The 17,905-nt window shown below is 41.4% G+C and overlaps 1 protein-coding gene across 1 annotated transcript in view; it reads right to left on the bottom strand.

Moving 5' to 3' along the window:
* Positions 1 to 17,905, bottom strand: part of LOC124164956 — a 373,915-nt gene that overhangs the window by 181,358 nt on the left and 174,652 nt on the right. Inside the window, exon 3 of the mRNA XM_046542194.1 lies at positions 957 to 4,528. Coding sequence (XP_046398150.1) covers positions 957 to 4,528 — 3,572 coding nt within the window. The remainder of the gene's footprint in view (positions 1 to 956; positions 4,529 to 17,905) is intronic.

Here is a 17,905-nt window from a genome sequence, read left to right as displayed (position 1 = left end):
TAGTCTCTCTTTTCCACCGCTGCCGAATCAGTCTAAGGTATTAAATATGCGTTTAGCTCTAAATGAGAAGGGATTATACCACGTTCCACTGTTCCACTTAAGACGAAAGGGGGTCACATTTGTCGTCACGAATGAAACTAAAAGGGAAGATAGAATGGAAGAAATCACACAGAAAAATAGATAAAGCGTCCAACCACTAGATATTTCAAACAATCACACGCACACTGTTGGATGCACAAGAAGTAATGGGCTGAATAACCACAGTAAGACATCGTGGATGTATCGTCATGAAAGCAATGCTGCTCCACATAGGTATCATGAGAATATGTATGTATCTAAAGCGCACAGCACACCTTAATTGCACCCGCATCACGCCAAGTAACATCTTATCATTGGCGTGTTTTGGATAATACACTTTTGTATCTCATTTTGTGAGCCTCTGGCTAGTCAATGGGACAGCAAATGGGCACGATCAGACCACAAACGCTCAAACAAAGACGAAAGTGAGAAAAAAATTACATTTTTTTCCTATAATCCGTGGTGTAGTTTGGATAATACACTGAAGTATCACATTGTGAGCCGCCTGCAATTCAATAATACTGCAAACGTGTCCGATCAGACCACGCTCAAACAGTGACGAAAAAAACTACATTCTACTTCTATTATCCGAGGTGTATTTTGGGTTATACACTGACGTATCATAGTTTGAGCCGCCTGCTAGTCAAGAAGACTGCAAGCGGGGATAACTAGTTAACGTTCAAACCATTAAGAAAGGGAAAAAGATACATTCTACCCATAGAATCCGTGGTGTATTTTGGGTTATACACTGACGTATCATATTGTGAGCCGCCTGCTTGTCAATAGGACTGCAAACGGGCATGACTAGATATACCATGGGGAATGGGAAAAAAGATAAATTGTATTAAGGGGGGTAAAATAAATCTTTGGACACTCACCAACACTGTTGCCTTGTTGCCCTCGTCCAGGAGAAACTCCATGGACTTGGCCCTGGAGTCGACGACCACGCCGACACCACCGCCTCCTCCTCCGCCGCCCACGACCCCCTGCTGGGCCTGGTGGTGGTGGGCCCCGGAGGGCACCACGTTGGGGGAGGCCACCACATTGCACGAGATCGCGTTGCCGCCTCCGCCCCTGCCTCCACCGCCACCACCATCCTCACCCAAATCCATCAAGCTGGTCGACCTTCCGCCGCCCCCGCCGTTAGAGGCGGTGGGGGCCTGACTCCTGCCCCCGTCCGACCTGCGACACCATCCTCCGCCACCCGCCCCGTCGTCCGCCTCCCGACTGCCGACCAGCGCCGCCGACGCCGCATCCTTCCCGTCGGGCCGTTCGCGATCGATACCCGGCTGCGCCTGCGCCTTCAAAGCCGCTCCGCCGCTCCCCACTTGTTGTTGTTGTTGGCCCCCGTCCCTTGGCGCCTTCCTCCGACGGAACGAGAGACGCGTGAAGAAGGACAGGGCGCCGCCACCGCCGCCGCCGGACTTTGGCGGGAGCGGAGGCTTTCCCTCCGACCTCATGCCGGCACCGTCCCGGCCGCTGGTCTTACCTCCTCCCGCCGTCTTGACGCGCTTACCGTCCCGGTCCTCCTTCGCCTTCTTCTTCTTCCCGCGCCGGTTCTTCTCACCGCTGCCTCCGGATGCCCTCCTCAGGATCCCCTTGAGCGCCAACCGCCAGCCTCTCCCGTCTGCAGACCACGATGCGCTGCGCCCCTTGGTCCGACCGCTCTCCTCCGGATGGCTCCAATCTTCTTCCTCCTCTTCTTCCGCGTACTCCTCGTCCTCTTCGTAGTAATCCTCCTCGTAGTAGTCTTCCTCGAGACCCTTACGCGCTATCCCACCCTCGGAGCGGCTCCTTCCATTATAGAATACCTCCAATGGGCTCCCCCCGCGGTGGTAGTAGTCGCTAGCGGCGTTGCCGAACTTCCGGCTGCGGCGGACCTCGGCGGATTCGGCCGAGTCGAGGCGGCCCGCCGAGGAGGAATGCGCCGCGTGCTGTCTGCGGCCCGCGCCGAAGAAATGCAGACGCGGGGAGCGGCCCTCCTTCTTCCCGCACTTGAGACGCTCCTCTTCCTCCTCCTCCTCCTTCGCCCCTCCGCGCCGCGGCGCCGGGCTGCGTCCAGAAGGAGTATCTCCCCCGCCCCTTTCCCCCGATGAGCGTTCCTCCGGCTCCTTCTTCGCCGCTATTTCTGTCTTCGCCCCCTCGCCGCCCCGTTTCGCCTTCCCCGCACCGGATGCCGGCACAACCCCCGCCCTGACAGTCACCACGCCCTCCTCGCCGCCGCGGTCTTCTTCCCCGTCAGCCGATCCGCGGGCCGAGAGACCGCTCCGCTCCTTCCGGAGGCCTTCTTCGCCGTCGCTGCTGCCCTCGGCGCCCCCGCGACCCCTGACCTGCCCAACCGATTCGGGGGTTTCCCTGTCAGACCCACTACTATTACTGCTCACAACACCGCTCACGCTTCCCTCGGAAGACGGTGGTGAGTCTTCCTTCCCTCCGGAAGCCTTGCCCTCGACCACGCGGGCGACCGACTCGGCGGTGGTAACTCCCAACTGCTTTCCCCGCTGCCCTTCAGCGGCGGTCGGAGAACCTCTTTCCCCGCTCGCGGCGGCCGCTTCTACCGCCGACGATCTCTCCCCGCTGACGCTTGTGGTGTTGGAGGCCTCCGCCTGCTGCTCCCGGCTCTCTCTCTTTTCGCACACTGCCTCCTCTCTCCTCGCGGCGTTGCCCTCCTGCCCCTCCGCGGAACTGCCCCTCGCCCGCTGACTCCCCTCCGAATCCACCCACGCACCAACAGCACCACCGCCGCCGACTGCACCCACGTCCCTTACGTCAGCAGCGATCGCGGATTGAGGAGGAGCGCTCCTGGCGGCCGACTGCGCCGCTGGCTCTGAGGCAATGAGGCTCCCAACCGGCGCTTCCGGCACTCTGGACGGCAGTAACTCCTCTTGGGGTGGTGCCTTCCCATTAGCTACGCTCGCCTCCTCCCCTCCACCCCGCCCCTCGTCCGTGACTAACCCAGTCACCACTCCACCCTCTCCCTCACTTCCTCCTCCTCCTACAGCCTCACTACTCTTTCCCTCCACCTCCTCTACCTCCCCCCAAACCCATCCCACGGGCACGTTCCCCTCCTCATCCTGTGCCTTACCCCTCCTCCTGTTCCTCACCCACATGTCCTCATCCTCCTCCAAAAGGGCCCTCCCCCCTTCCGCACCCTTTCCAGCTTCCTCGGGCACATGTGTTCGCGACCCTTCCAAGCCCGACGACGTCACGTTGTTGCCTCTGACGCCAAGGCCGTGATCGTTCGCAGATTTTTCTTCCGTCCCGAACGATGCGGCGGGGATCTGCCCCTCGGAGTAGGCCAACAGGAGCGTTCTGCCGGAGGATTCCTTCTCGGCCCTCCAGGCTCTTAAAGCGTCACCGAGAGAAGCGACGGCGCCGTCGCCGTCCATCCTCGAGGCGTCGGTCGCCTTGGGGAACGCCCTCCGGTGCTCGCCCTTCTTGGAGCTCCTGGGAGAGTCGCTGGAAGCGAAACCGGAGTCTCCGTCGATCATCATCGAGGATTTCGCGTTGCCCTCGGAAGATTCTTCTTCTTCCTCCGCCCTGTTACCGTTGAAAGACCTCTCCGTGGGGGTTTCCTCGCCCCAGAAGCCGTCTCCGTACTCGTCGTCGCAAGCCATCTCGCCGCCGGAGTCCTCCGGGACCGCCTCACCGAACTCTCCGAAGTAGTAGTCATTCCCTCTCTCGGACCAGGAGCCGTACCGTTCCGGGACGTGCCGGAAACCGGACTCGGGCATTCTGAAACCGTTATCCTGACTGTCCGGTTCGATCCTGAACGCATTTAATGACCGCCCCGAATATATTTGTCGATCGGTCATGTGTCTCAAAGACCGATTGTGGACGTGATTCCAACCTCCCTTCCAGGGCGCCGTTGAAGGCATACCATCTCCGCCCCCCGCCTCCTGGTCATCTCCGCGACCTGCCACAAGGTTGAGGCTGTCGAAACTCCTGTAGGATCTGAGGCGGTTCACCCGCGGGCGGCTAGGAGTTGGCGAGTCGGATGACTGCGGCGAAGATGAGGATGAAGAGGAGGAATAGGGCAAGGCGGGGACGGGCGGGAAGGAATCTCCGGTCAGCGTGTCCGAACTGCTGTTTTCGCTATTGCCCTCTTCTCCCTCACCATCGTCACCGGAAGACGATGTGGAAGATGAGGAACTGGACGGCGAAGATAGCGGGGGCGAGTCTGGTGACTGCGGTGGCCCAAAGGGGTCGCTGGAGGCCGTGGTCCGGAAGGGCACGAGTTCGTTCTCCAGCTGCCGCTCCAAAGACTCGAACTGGAGGAGGCTGCTGGATCTGGAGATGGACCCGAGCTCGTCCTCATCGGAGGCGTCTCCCGAAGTGATGGGGGTGTCCAGGAAGGTCGTGTTGGGGTCCTTTCGCCGTCGTTTCTTGGGAACTTCGCTGTCGGAACCACGGCTTCCGCTGCGGTTACCTTCGGCGTCGAGTTCGCATGCTAAGGATGAGACGAAAAAATATTGAGTTTAATGATGTGAATTGGAATACGGAAACATTTGGAGGCTTTTCTTATCAATCAGATGAATTTGAACAGGTTTCAATCTTAAAAGGAATATTTTGAAAATTTTCCCAATTTTAAAAGAAGTGATTACATAGAAATTAGTCTTGGTTACAGCCGCATGCATTATTTTTAATAAATTTATTAACATTCAGTGACACCATGAAAATTTATTTGACACGGAATTATTTAAGGTATGTCATTGGTCTTCATACAAAAAGACTGTAGACCGAGATAAAGAGATTGGATATTGTTTGATTTACAATCCTGGATAATTATTCGTAGATTTTTAGATATTATTTGTAGATGTCTGTCATCATTGAGATGAATTTGAACATATTTCAAATTGAAGAAGAATATATGTTGAAAATTTTCCTAATTTTAAAATGAGCATTATAGTAAGAATTAGTATCAGTTTCATGCGAATGCATTATTTTAAAAAAATCATTCATATTCACAGATATCAAGAAATTTAAATCGCAACGGACCAGATGATGGTACATGATAACGAAACTAGAAACATTCTTAAAACAGCCCGAGTCATTTACTAAAAGTTCATCAAATTATTAGCAACACTTCGTCGTCATAAATCCTACAATAACGTTAAGTCTGCGTATCATATCCCTCAACATGTTTTTATAATTTTCATTTTGAGACGACGAATGTAAAATGAATGTCTAACTGATTCTTCCTCCGACCAGTTATATTATAGCTATTTAAATTTTCATTCATAGCATTTTCTTAACATTTTAACTTTCGAAATTAAAAAATGAAATGAATTCCAAGATCATTCCTCGGCGATGAGAGCATTAGAGTAAAAAAATATTTACCTTGTTATCAAGCACTATTTGGCTATCATAATGAATTCTAACTATTTTTTCAAAGTGACCAACGAATTGAATCTTGGAAAATAGGTCTTATAATTGAAATTAAAGTTTTTGCCGAAGATTTGGTTTAAAGTCAAATTTTTGAGGAGAGATATCTTGGAGCAAAATATCGAATGATAAACAAAGATATTGTATTGTCCATTAATTTTACCATAACAGCTTATGCCATGTGTTTCGATTGCAACATAGTCATCATATTTTCTGTATTTGATAATGGTGTAACAGCCGAAACCGGTCATAGAAAATTTTATCAATATTTCATGGAAGTAACAAAGTGTCTTTTATTAATCATATGGAGCCCTTCCACCACCTACAAGCTTCAAGTTTCGATTTCATAATCAGGTACCTGATCACCATTACTATTATTACTCAGTCATCTGATGATGATTGTGTAGCAATCGAAACGCGAGTCGTAAGCCGTTATAATAAAATTAGAGGGCAATACGATATCTTTGTTTATCACTTGTTTTTAGTTTAATTCTAAACTATCATCAGGGATTGTAAGAGATTAAACTCCTTCCAGCAGTCTGACTAACTAACACGGACTCGCTTCCACTTCCGACCCCAAAGGGTGACGGGTTCAATCTTTTTATTTGTCCCGAAATAGGAAAGCAGCTCCCTTTTGTCTAGCATGCAGACGACTTAGGGGAGGAACCGAAGGGAGTAAATTCCGTGGTAAAAAAAAGACGGAACACTATTTTTATCGAGGCGTGATCCATATCCTCAAGGGAAGGCATAGCATAGCATTCCGGCTCGCCCGAGACATTTTTATCGGGTCTTTGAGAGGCTTCCGTTCGAACACAACGTACAAACTATAGAGCGGGACTGGTACGTACACATACAAGAGAGAGCGAGCAAAAATCTAGATGAACGTATACAGGGTGTTTCAGGCGGAACCTGCATGAAAATAATTTCTATATCATTTATAAGCTGTTATTATTGTAACCAGCATTCGTGAGGTAAACACTTACGTGAAGTATGCGGGAAAGCTAACCGTAAACTGGGATTTGTAAAATTAATTCTCGGTAAAAGCCCAAAAAGGTGAAAGAAATAAGCTACCTGACTCTAGTGAGGTATGTATTTTGCCCAGGCCTAGTTGGTATGTACTATAACTAACACGGACTACGTTATACGCAATTCTTAAGGCAAAAAACTAACCTTTAAACAGACATTGCATATTTAAGTATTCACAAGTTCCAAAAATTACACAGAATTGATGGACCTCATGTACTCTTACTCAATTATGTCTCCAAGTGACTGGTAGGTCTTAAACATCACTATGCCATAAACATCAAGGCCAAATTCATTTTCTGAGGACACTAGGCTTAGTGGAAAATTCTGCAATGTTTTTAAAATCGAAGTTGAATGGAGTTTTTCTGGTCGGAAGCACGAGAAAAACTAAACAATGTAATTAATCGGGAATGCATCAAATCCTTCCTAATTCAATGTGGCGTTTGTAAAAGAACACTTCAGCTTTTATAAAAGACATTTTTCCAATTACATATTGCCCTCCTAAGCTCCCGTCATCATTTGGTTCTTCAAGAATGGCGTTCTTATGTCAAAATAAATTACTTTAATGTAATACATGGTGTTTCAGGAGGAATTTGCAATATTTCATGACGTGGTAGGGGAGACAATGTTTGAGTACTTTTTGTTCATAAACCTGGGGTCGCAACTCCATATTTACTGAGCAAAGGCAAAGTGAACATTATTTTGGATGGACTTTGAAGGCACCATGTAAACGGTGTTTTTCTTTGGTATTCAGCATTTTCGACATCATATTTAATACCTTGAATTTTGAAGGACATTCAATTATCAAGGTTGAATGAAAAGTGCGATTATAATTGTCTGAAAAAATTAATCCCCGTTGCTGGTAGCCAAGCTTCCAACGTAGAAGGCTTATCAGTATTCAATATTCGTGCTTTGTTTACATATGACCAAGTGACCACGAAATTGCTCATTTTAATTCTGATCATTTTCCAAAGCACTAAATAGAACAAGTGACTTTGTAATCAGTTACGCGCACGGGTGCGAATTCATATTCACAAAAAAAGAAATTCGCGAAAATCATTTGACTTATCCGGAATTCGAACCCGGATCTCTCCACATATCCTTCAGGCTGGGGTTACCGAACATGGTGTTGACGAATTAAGTCCGCATTGTAGCACAAGAGACTGAGGTAGTGCTTACTAAGCCACTGTCGGAGAAATAAATCCTACTTTGTCGCTATTACGCGACAGACGTTTTCTAAAGCACTTGGAAGGAAAACTCAACACAGCCCTTCCTCGGGAAAGCATCAAATCCCCTTTAATTAACCGTGGAGCTTGTAAAAGTAAACTTTAGCTTTTATAAAAGCCATTTTGCCAATTAAATATCGCCCAACTAACCTCTCATCACCATTTGGTTCTTCAAGGATGGTGTTCTCGCGTCAAAATAATTTCAAAGCACTGCATGGGATAAGTGACGTTGTAAGCAGTCACGTGCACGGGCGCGAATTAATATACACCAACGATGAAAAAATGCTGCTCATGATCGGTTCAAATAATACAGATTTCGGCGTTTAATTAATTCTTTTTTTCTCGTTTCAGGAAGAAGGGAGGAGGATAGGTACCTTTGGACCTCTTACAAACGTCCATGGTCCAAAGTATGCACTAAAACAGTAATATCCCTTTCCACCCTGAACATTTTTTTTTGCTTCTCGAAATACCGATGTTTACTTGATCCTGCTACCATCTGTATAATAGACCGTATGTGTGGATGGATGCGTAGACTGGAACTTGCACGAACTTGACACGATCATTGCATTCCTGTTTGACGCACAAAAGTAATGTGAATCGGCCAGGGGAAAGTTTTAAACGAACCCACACGAGCGTGTGGGGTCGGGTGGAAGGGAATATCAGCGGAAAATTACACTGGTACTTGCACAAGAACTTAATATCACGATCAGATAGGATGTAAAAATTAAGAAAAGGTAAATAAAAGGCAAAATAGATGGGGACTACAAGGAGAAAATACCGAAACGTGATAGGGAATTATACTCCGAGGTTATATCGTCAAATTCACTCAATTCCGTCGTTAAATTTTAACCTCGTCGGCTGTAAATATTGTTGACTCAGACATGGAGCATGCTCTATTTGGAAGCAAAGACTACGCATTTACAGAGTTAGCTCAATATTTAAACAGTCACTTGACCCAATTCCTTTAATGATCGATGGAATACAACGAGTTTAGTTCCGTAATGTACGTGACATTCATGCTCACGGGTCGATATTACGTAGTCGATCTGAATCAATCACTTCCAGTTGACATGGCAGATACTTGGAATATTTGAATGATAGACGCAAATCCTCACTGGAGCAGGCAGTGTAGTTATTCCACGGAAAAAGATGAAGACAAAAATTTGTCATGCACGCAACCCGCAGAACGTATCTCATTACTGACTGCGAGCAAGGAGTCTCTCATTTTTTTCCGAGGATTAACCAAAAAGTTCATCACACAAAAGAAGACGAGCCTGACCCAGTAAAGCGAGTCGATGGGGGAAATAAAATGGAACAAATGACAACGCTTTTTTGAATCTGCGGAAGTTTACATCCGTAAATTCAAAAAGAGTACTTCAACAGCTGTATTCGAGTAAACTTAACCGAATAACCACAGAGCATTCGTGAAAAATTCGCTAATAACGCTGCTAGTCCATAATAAGGGCATGTAAACTTAAAAAATGCGTAAATTCAATAGATATACAAGTTTCTTTTGTGCGATAGATAATTTGCAGGTTCACAAATGACTGCTTATTGAATCATTAAAATTTCATCCCTGAATTAAAATCAAATTAAAAATGACGCAACATATCACACGTAAAAAATAAGGAATGTAGACCACAGATGCCTATAACGATACGAGGAATGGAAAGCAGTGCCCCGAAATCGAAAAAAGCTGACTACGTGAATTAGATTCAGAAAGAGTACTACAAAACCTGTATCCGAGTAAACTTAACCGAATACCCGCACAGCATTCGTGGAAAATTCGCTCAGAACTTAGCCAGTCCATAATTAGTGCATGTAAACATACAAAAAATGCTTAAATTCTATAGGTATCTAAGTTCCCCTTGGGCGCTAGATAAATTGCCGGGTCGCCAAATACTGCTTATTGAGTCGCTGGCATTTTCTAACCGAGTCAAAATAAAATAAAATTGACGCAACATAGCACACAAATGGTAACAAATAGGGAATTCAGACCGAAAGATATGAATTATCGATATCAATTCTCTGAAATCGAAAAAAGCGGGTTATGGAAGTAAACTTCCGTAGATTTATAAATAACACCTCAAAAGTTGTATCCAAGAAAAATTAATCGATTAACCACAGAGCATTCGTGAAGAATTCGCTAAGAAAGCTGCTTGTCCGTAATTAGTGCATTTAAGCCCACAAAAATGCATACGCTCCCACAAAAATATACCAGCAAACTACATGAGACATGTGAGATAAAAAAATATATCGCTGTTGCAATACCATTAGCATGTTAAAAATTTATGTCCATGCCATTGGAAAGCATTACTGGTTTTAAAACTTGTCAAGTATACATTTAGTTGTCATTGTGATTTAAATTATTCATAATTAATGTTTTATAATATTTACCTCAGGTTAGTTTGAAATTGCGTGCCATAGTTGTTGGAGTAAATGAATAATCATTATTCATGTTCTACCCTAAATGTTGTGATGATTATATGTGTACACTATGTATACTTAGGTTTTCTTGCTGTGATTGATTGAGTAACCTCAAGATTTCATTTTTTTGTTCTGATGTGTTAGTTGTCCTGTATTCCATAAGGAAATATTTGATATATTTTGTAAAGTTTATTTTGTCAGCTCCTTTGTATGCTGTAGCCATTGTATGTCCTTCATGGGCAATTGTCCAAGATCAATAAATATCATTATTATTATTATTACACTCAATAGGTGAGTTATTTTATTTTGGTAGTTAGATAAATTACCCAATCGCCAATGAATTCTTATTGAATCGTTGACCTTTTCTGACCGAACCCAAAGAAAAATAACGCACCATAGTACTCGTAAAAAAATAGGTAACTTCGATCAGAGAGGCCTATAAACAGTATGAGTTTCGAAAACAGTGCGCTGGAGTCGAAAAAGTTTTTGAATGCCTCAAATTCAGTGTTATTGATCCAGAACTTGAGAAAATTCTAATTAACAATCTCTGACCACTATTGACTGAAAGTACACTCCGCCATTTTATAGAAAAGCTATTGTTAACAAAGTAAAAATAATTGGAAAACCATCGATTGAAAGATAAAAGTCCTTGAATATAATGAATGGTATGATGTTAATTTTCCGTTAGAGTGCTCTACTAAGTACGATTGGAGGTTGATTTTTGAACTTTACCGAGAATATCGAAAGTGGATAATTTTCACGAGTTACGCTCAAGTTTGACTTCGTATGTTTTATAGCTGTTGTACCAACACAGGAAAAAAATAAGGACGTCATACCACGCACAAACTATATCTTATAGAAATATAGGACTTATAAATAGGTTAGTTGACTGGTAGTGTAGCTTACTTTAATTACTTTATTAACTTCTTTAATTTAACTTAATTAGCTTATTCCTTAATGCATATTTCTGATTTATTTTAGTCTTTCGAACAGAATGTTTTGCATGCTCTCGTTTCAAAGGAATATTGCCTTTATAAGTACGATATAGGAGATCATGTGTCATACGTAACGTACATAATGCTCAGTGCATGTTAGTGGAAGTAAATTTTAATTCTTTGGTGCATGTTGGTGATGGATCAGCCCCTGCCAAACACCTCTTTAGGTTGCTTGCAGAGTAATATGTAGATGTATCTGAATGCTTATGGGCAATTCCGTTTGTGACGGAATTACCTTTAGAGAAAACTATGCAATAGGATAATTCGGTTAAATAGTAAAATACTAATAGTTTCAAAACATTTTACTGTATATGATAAAAAAACATTAATGAAGGTGAGATTCATACACAGAAACAAAATTAATTATCGAAGCACCTTCTAAATATGTACGTTCATAATTAACTGTGACGGAATTACTACCACGTCAACCTCCTAAGTGTAATGATTTCAAACATCTTCAAAACCATGTGAATAGAAGTGTTATATGAAAACTTTTAATAAGGCTTTGAATAATGTTTCAAATACTGATTTCATAAAATTCAATCATTTAGATTTTGATTCATCAAGATAAAATACTTCCAGCCTCAATTTTAATTCGAGAGAAAAAGTTGACATTATCATGGAAATGCCCTTATACTAAATCTTTCAAACTAGCTAAAAATAAACTGCTATTGAGGTTTTGGCCTGATTATTTCGATTGCGCAAGAGCAACAATCTTCATTTAAAGATAAAATACAAATCTTAATCTCTTTAATACGTTTTTCTAATATCGCCTCTCTGTACATGATAACTCAAGACTTATTTCAACATGAGAAAATTATCTCACATTTAACTACCTAAGTAACAAACCCATAGCGTCCTCGCGTTGCACCACTACATGGATGAAAGGTCCTTTATCACCGCTACTCTCCACCGTGCCTGCATCCCATCAACTTTAATCAACAGCTTCTGGATTACGTTATGAGCACTCATGGCTTAATGGACCTTCCATCACTGAGAGTAAAACTTATAATAGAGAAGGGCAAAAGATAGATTAAATAAACTGAAGTGTGCATTGGCCCAACGAACGAACGCCAGCATGCTACGATAGTTGAGATCATAAAAATTAAATAAGATCGATAGACTTTAGAACAAATACATTCAGACAGTCGTTTTTCAACGATAAATAAGAGACTACAAGGGCAACGTTAGAACTCACAAATAGATTAGATGACTTGTAGTGTAGCCTACTAACTTATGTATTCCTTAATGCATGTTTCTGAATTTTCTTATTATTTCTAACAGCATGCTTTGTGTGTTCTAGGTTTATTGGCAGATTACCTTGATGAGTTGGCAAGTTTTGCCTTTGCATGAATGTGGTAGTATAATTTGTTAGTATGCGTGAAGTTTTTTGGAGGTGTGCATGTGGGAATCATATTGCATGCGGCATGCTAGTGATTGATCACCAACTGCCAAACACCCTTGATGGGTATTACGTATATGTAGATTAGGCGATCAAATTGGATTATATCGCCTTAATTAAAACCTATCATATCCATGACATTTATAATTACGATCCATCAATTCCAGCTAGGTACATATACTCTTATTTACAAAATTACTTTTCATTTGAGACTTTTCTATGTATTTCCTTCTTCTAGTTTTTAAATGGTCGATTATTGTACATTTTATGTTTGCATTAATATGTGCATAACATTAAGAAATGGAGAAATACATGTAAAATAGTAAAAATTGCTACTTGAAATATAAAAAATAAAATAACGATAATATTTGAAAAAAAACGGAGGCAATGGATTGTGAAAAGAAATTGAGATGGTTTCAGGAACAGGAAAACGGATTATAAATGCTGAAATGTCTCTTAAAACATACATTTCGAGCAATAGGTTGTCGTATCAACCTCAAAACTTCATTTCCATCAATATTTGGAAAGTGTTTGATGCATTTAAGGAGGTGTTCCACTGCCCCTGTGACCAGCATCGCCCGCACCCAGCTCAGCTGAGCCATACCCATTCTGGCAATCGGCATTTCCACATCTGCACTCTCTCCTCATTTCTAACGCAGCATTCGCGGCGCCCGTAAACATCTCCGTTTTTCAAAATACACACACCGAACGAGAAAGGCGGAAAAAACCTCCGTTTGATTGGAAGCAGGCAGCACTAAAGTAGAGACGTGAAGAAAGAGATAAATCGCTAAAAAAACCATTCCTTCGCCGAAATAAGAAATATGATTCTCGTCTCAGCGAGAAGAACCTCTTTTTGTGTGGCAATATCTTCAGATTTTTTTCTCTCTCATGGCCTCTACATTTAAAAATTTTAAATGCAATTTTTTTCTAACTTTTTTTAAATATTCACACACCTCAATCAGGGCTTGGAATAAAAATGAGTACATAATTTTGTTTCATGAATAGCATAAAGGTTACAAAAATGTTTTTACAATGATAAAATAATAAAAGAAAAATAATTCAGCTGTAAACTAACAAAAAAAAGAAGGTACTTTATAATTTTGACGTACTCTTTCGCTTTTTTTATAGATGGTAACTAAGCTAATACAGCTCATGGCGACCTATCAACTTGAATTAATTTAATAATAAATTTTCCTTTAATTTTCCATTGGTTGATCTTTTATCCATATCTTTTAAGAATATTTTCAGAGTAATTATGACCAAGAGGAATTATCGCATTCAGCATGCATGCTTACTGCGCAAGCAGCCAAGATTGAGATGACAAAATATGACATCAGATGAAGGTTCCCCCTATGAAAAAATTGTATAAACCTGTTTCAAAATTTTATACAATCTTATACATTGCCATGGCAATTGTATAAATTGTATAAAATTTTGAAACAGGTTTATACAATTTTTTCATAGGGGATCTGGTTAGCTATTTACGACGATAGCGTTTGTTTACGAGTGGTTTACATTTTATTTCGATTATATTTAATACTCACCAAGTGGATTTCAAAAATAAATATTAGAAAGTATTTCATTAGCTAACTTATTCTATTTTCCAGCATAATTCCAATGTAAGGGGTTGCAATCTTGACCCCTGCTTATGCGCAGCCACCTTGAGCACTCTAGTATACATCAATATAATACCCTGCTAGCTACCTCTAAGCATTTTATTGACTTCTTTTCAATAGCACTGTTAAATGGCGAACAAGAACATAATGTTTCTCTATTGTTCTTACATCATCGCATTTTACACTTAAAAACTTCAACCTAGTGTAATCTTCAATTATATCTCAATCAAAACATTGTATTCGTTAGTTTCTGTAAAGTTTTTATCTCAAATTTGAGTGCCACTGTATTCCGGAGAGTCTCTGCGTCTAAAGTAACACTTCCCAAGACTATTCCCAAGACTAACAGAATTAAAAAGCTCTTTAGCGCGTACCATTAGCACGGCTGGAAATGGAAATGAAGCGCCCACGAATCCATATGCCGAAGCAAATAAGCTCATGGAAAAATGTGCAAGGTCGAGCGAAAGAAAATGCCTAAGAGGATGCATCAGTCCCGCACGACCTGTAGCATTTTGTCATCTCTTAATAACGTATCACTTTAGTCAAAAATTGAAATTATCCGGGTATCTACTGTGAACACTTGTCACACACATTAACCAGTATCTATATACTAAAATATCAAATTCCTACCACTGACTGATTCATACAAATATTTGGGGTGAACGAGGCGATGTGCAACGAAAAGAATTCACTTGTATCTCTGTGCTTCTAGTATCCATGTATACAATCATAGAAGAATGCAAAGCATTCATTATAATATTCCTCTTACAGATATTGGAATAGCTCTTAATATTCTAATGTCTACATAATGTGATATTTATGTGATTTTACCGCTAATAATTTTTTTTAATTTTGTCATTCTTTTTCCTATTCGAGAAGGTGAGTGGAGATGAAGAAGAATGACTAAGTGATGGACATGGTGGGTAAGGAGAGGCAGCTTCTAGGGGAAATGGGAAGGAGGCAGAAGGTATGGATGGAGAGATTACTGAGCGGGGAGGGAATGTTTAGAACAGTGTTAGAAGGAGGAATATTGGGTAAACGAGGGAGAGGAAGGAAGAGAATAGGATTTTCAGATAGAATGAAAGGGAGTAGGTCTTATTTTAAATTGAAGAGGGAAAAACTTGATGGAAGGGGAGGCTCCCAGAATTCTCCTGAAGCACTACACTGAAACCTACCTCAATCGGTAGAATACTAAAATAATAACAACGGCAGGAATCCTACGGTTAAAATTACAGTGCAACTTGGCTATAACGCCCTCGGCTACATAGTAAAAACGGATATAACGTCATTCGCTCCAAAGTCCTGCCAAACTTATGTCAGTATAAATAAAACGTCGAATTTATAACCCATGTACTCCAAAAACTCGTATATAACGTCAACAAAAATCGGCTGCAAGCAACAAAGGACTGTCCAATAGAAAGTTACAGATTTATTTCAGCAATAGGACTTCATTTAAACGCGCTTGTAAGTTTAGAATATATTAACATACTGTATCATGTCTTTAGATAAACATAATGCTGTATTCGTTGGATAAAAACACTTCATTTTGACGATTTTTTTTCATCAAAATTTAAATAGCACACCACAATTACTCATGAATTTAGTTCTACGAATTCACTATTGCTTGCATTACGTTTATATTTCATTAAAATATTAATTTCATAAATAAATTCAATAAAAATTATATAATATTAAATTTTTTATAGAATATTGAAACCAAAATAGAAGAAATTAGCATCAGTTATAAATGTCAGGTTATTCTTATAATTATAAACTTAGTTCTCGTACTTTCGCCAATAATCTCACAAAAGTATTTATTTCATGAAAACTCGTAACTTTTTATTTCTCCTGCGTTGTTGATCAATTAGTTGAATACCCCTTTTATAGCGCCACTCTGATTCAGTGTAAATAATTGTGCGAACCCATAAACGACGTTACAACCAAGTTCTGCTGTATTCCCGGCCTTTTCGAGTGAGAGGTAATAGGAGATTCATACCCCTCGCTCAGCCTCTATAGGTGCGCGTGCATAATTTTGCATGCGTAATGTGACCATTCAGATGGGTGTGGTTCCAGCCAAATTCAAAATTTTCAGATCAAAAAGAAGCAATTCTCGTGCGGACGCCAGACCACCGTTTCTCTCAATGAGGCAGGTTCAGCCATGAATAAAACGTCGTCGCGTCGAAAATAATTAAGTTTCCGAGACACGGAGGGCATGATTATATCCTTTCTTTTTTTAATCCTTTTTTTCTCTCTCTCCTGGCAGGAGAGGGAGAATTAACATCGGAATTCTATGAATGAACTCCACGCGAGATTTACAAGACTTTCGAACCGCCGATGTTTGGAAGTGGGACAAGTTTTGAAATCTCGGCGACGAGTTCGTTCGGAAACGCAGCGCGCGGAGACAAGACGCCGATCCGCGTTTAAAAGTTGCGCAAATAGCTTTTCGATTCATGGGGGATCACCAAAAAGGAAGAGGCTGGTGAGGTAATGTTACTTTTGATACTACACTCACATGCTAACACCGCAATCTACCTCAATAGCTGCGCGGCGGAAGGTGTTCTACATCTACATCTACAGAATACCCTGCGAGCCACCTCTAGGGTGTTTGGCAGGGGGTGATAAATCACCAGCATGCAGCATCCAATTGGACTCCAACATGCACACCACAGGGTCCAAAAAACGTCACGCATACTAACAAATTATACTACTATATGCTTTTAGATATAATAATAAAATTAAGAAACATGCATTAAGTTTTACATAGGTTAGTTGGCTACACCACAAATCATGCAATCTATTTATGAGTTCTATCGCTGCCGTTATAATCTCTTATCGATCGTGGAAAAAATGACATTCTGAATCTGTCTGTTCTACAATCTCTCTCTCTAATTTATTTATATGATCTGAATTTGAGGCAACAGCCATTTAAATATATAATTGCCTTTATTTGCATGTACAACTTGGTTCTTCTAAGCCCTAAGGCTAGTCAGAAGGTTTCATTTATCGCGGCATATTGCAAGTATAACATTTAATATTCTGAATAAAAATTAACCTTCTAGGATATAGCATGCATTACGTTCATATTTCATTAAAAATTTTAATTTCATAAATAAATTCAATGAAAATTATATCATATTAAAACTTTTATTGAATATTGAAACCAACATAGAAGAAATTAACATTACTTATAAAAATCAGGCAATTTTAAAGCATGACATTTTCATGATTTTCTTCATAGTTTCTTTGAATATTGATTAAAACAATTATAAATGCGTGCGTTGTTCGGGGGTTTTGCGTAAAAAATTAACTTTTATTGGCGTCCATTATTTTAAAAGAAATTCCCTTTCATATCAATCACCGTTATCTCAAAAGTTCGCAGCTTTTCACGAAACGTGGGTCGATCAAACTATTCGACAACGCAATAATAAATATCAATTTTCTGAATTCATAAAAATCTAATAATGATAAACTTCGCACAATGAGTCAATGGGTTGGATAAAATAATATAGCAATTTAATGCATTACTTCCGTGAAAATTTGAGGACATATCTGAGCTTAATTAAACGAAAGCTTTGAACGAACATCAACAATACGATTGCTCAATCTCACCCATTTTGAGATTAATCGTAGAGAAAATTATAATCGCACATTTTCGACCAACCTTAAATATGTTATGTACTTAAAAATCCAGGGTATTAAATAAAATATCGAATAGGCTGAATACCCAAGAAAATCCGTTTTCATGGTAACCGCTAA

Source organism: Ischnura elegans, chromosome 9, assembly GCF_921293095.1.
Source record: "Ischnura elegans chromosome 9, ioIscEleg1.1, whole genome shotgun sequence".
Lineage (NCBI taxonomy): Eukaryota > Metazoa > Arthropoda > Insecta > Odonata > Coenagrionidae > Ischnura > Ischnura elegans.
The sequence above is the reverse complement of the archived record's forward strand: the minus strand, read 5'-3'. Positions and strand labels throughout refer to the sequence as shown.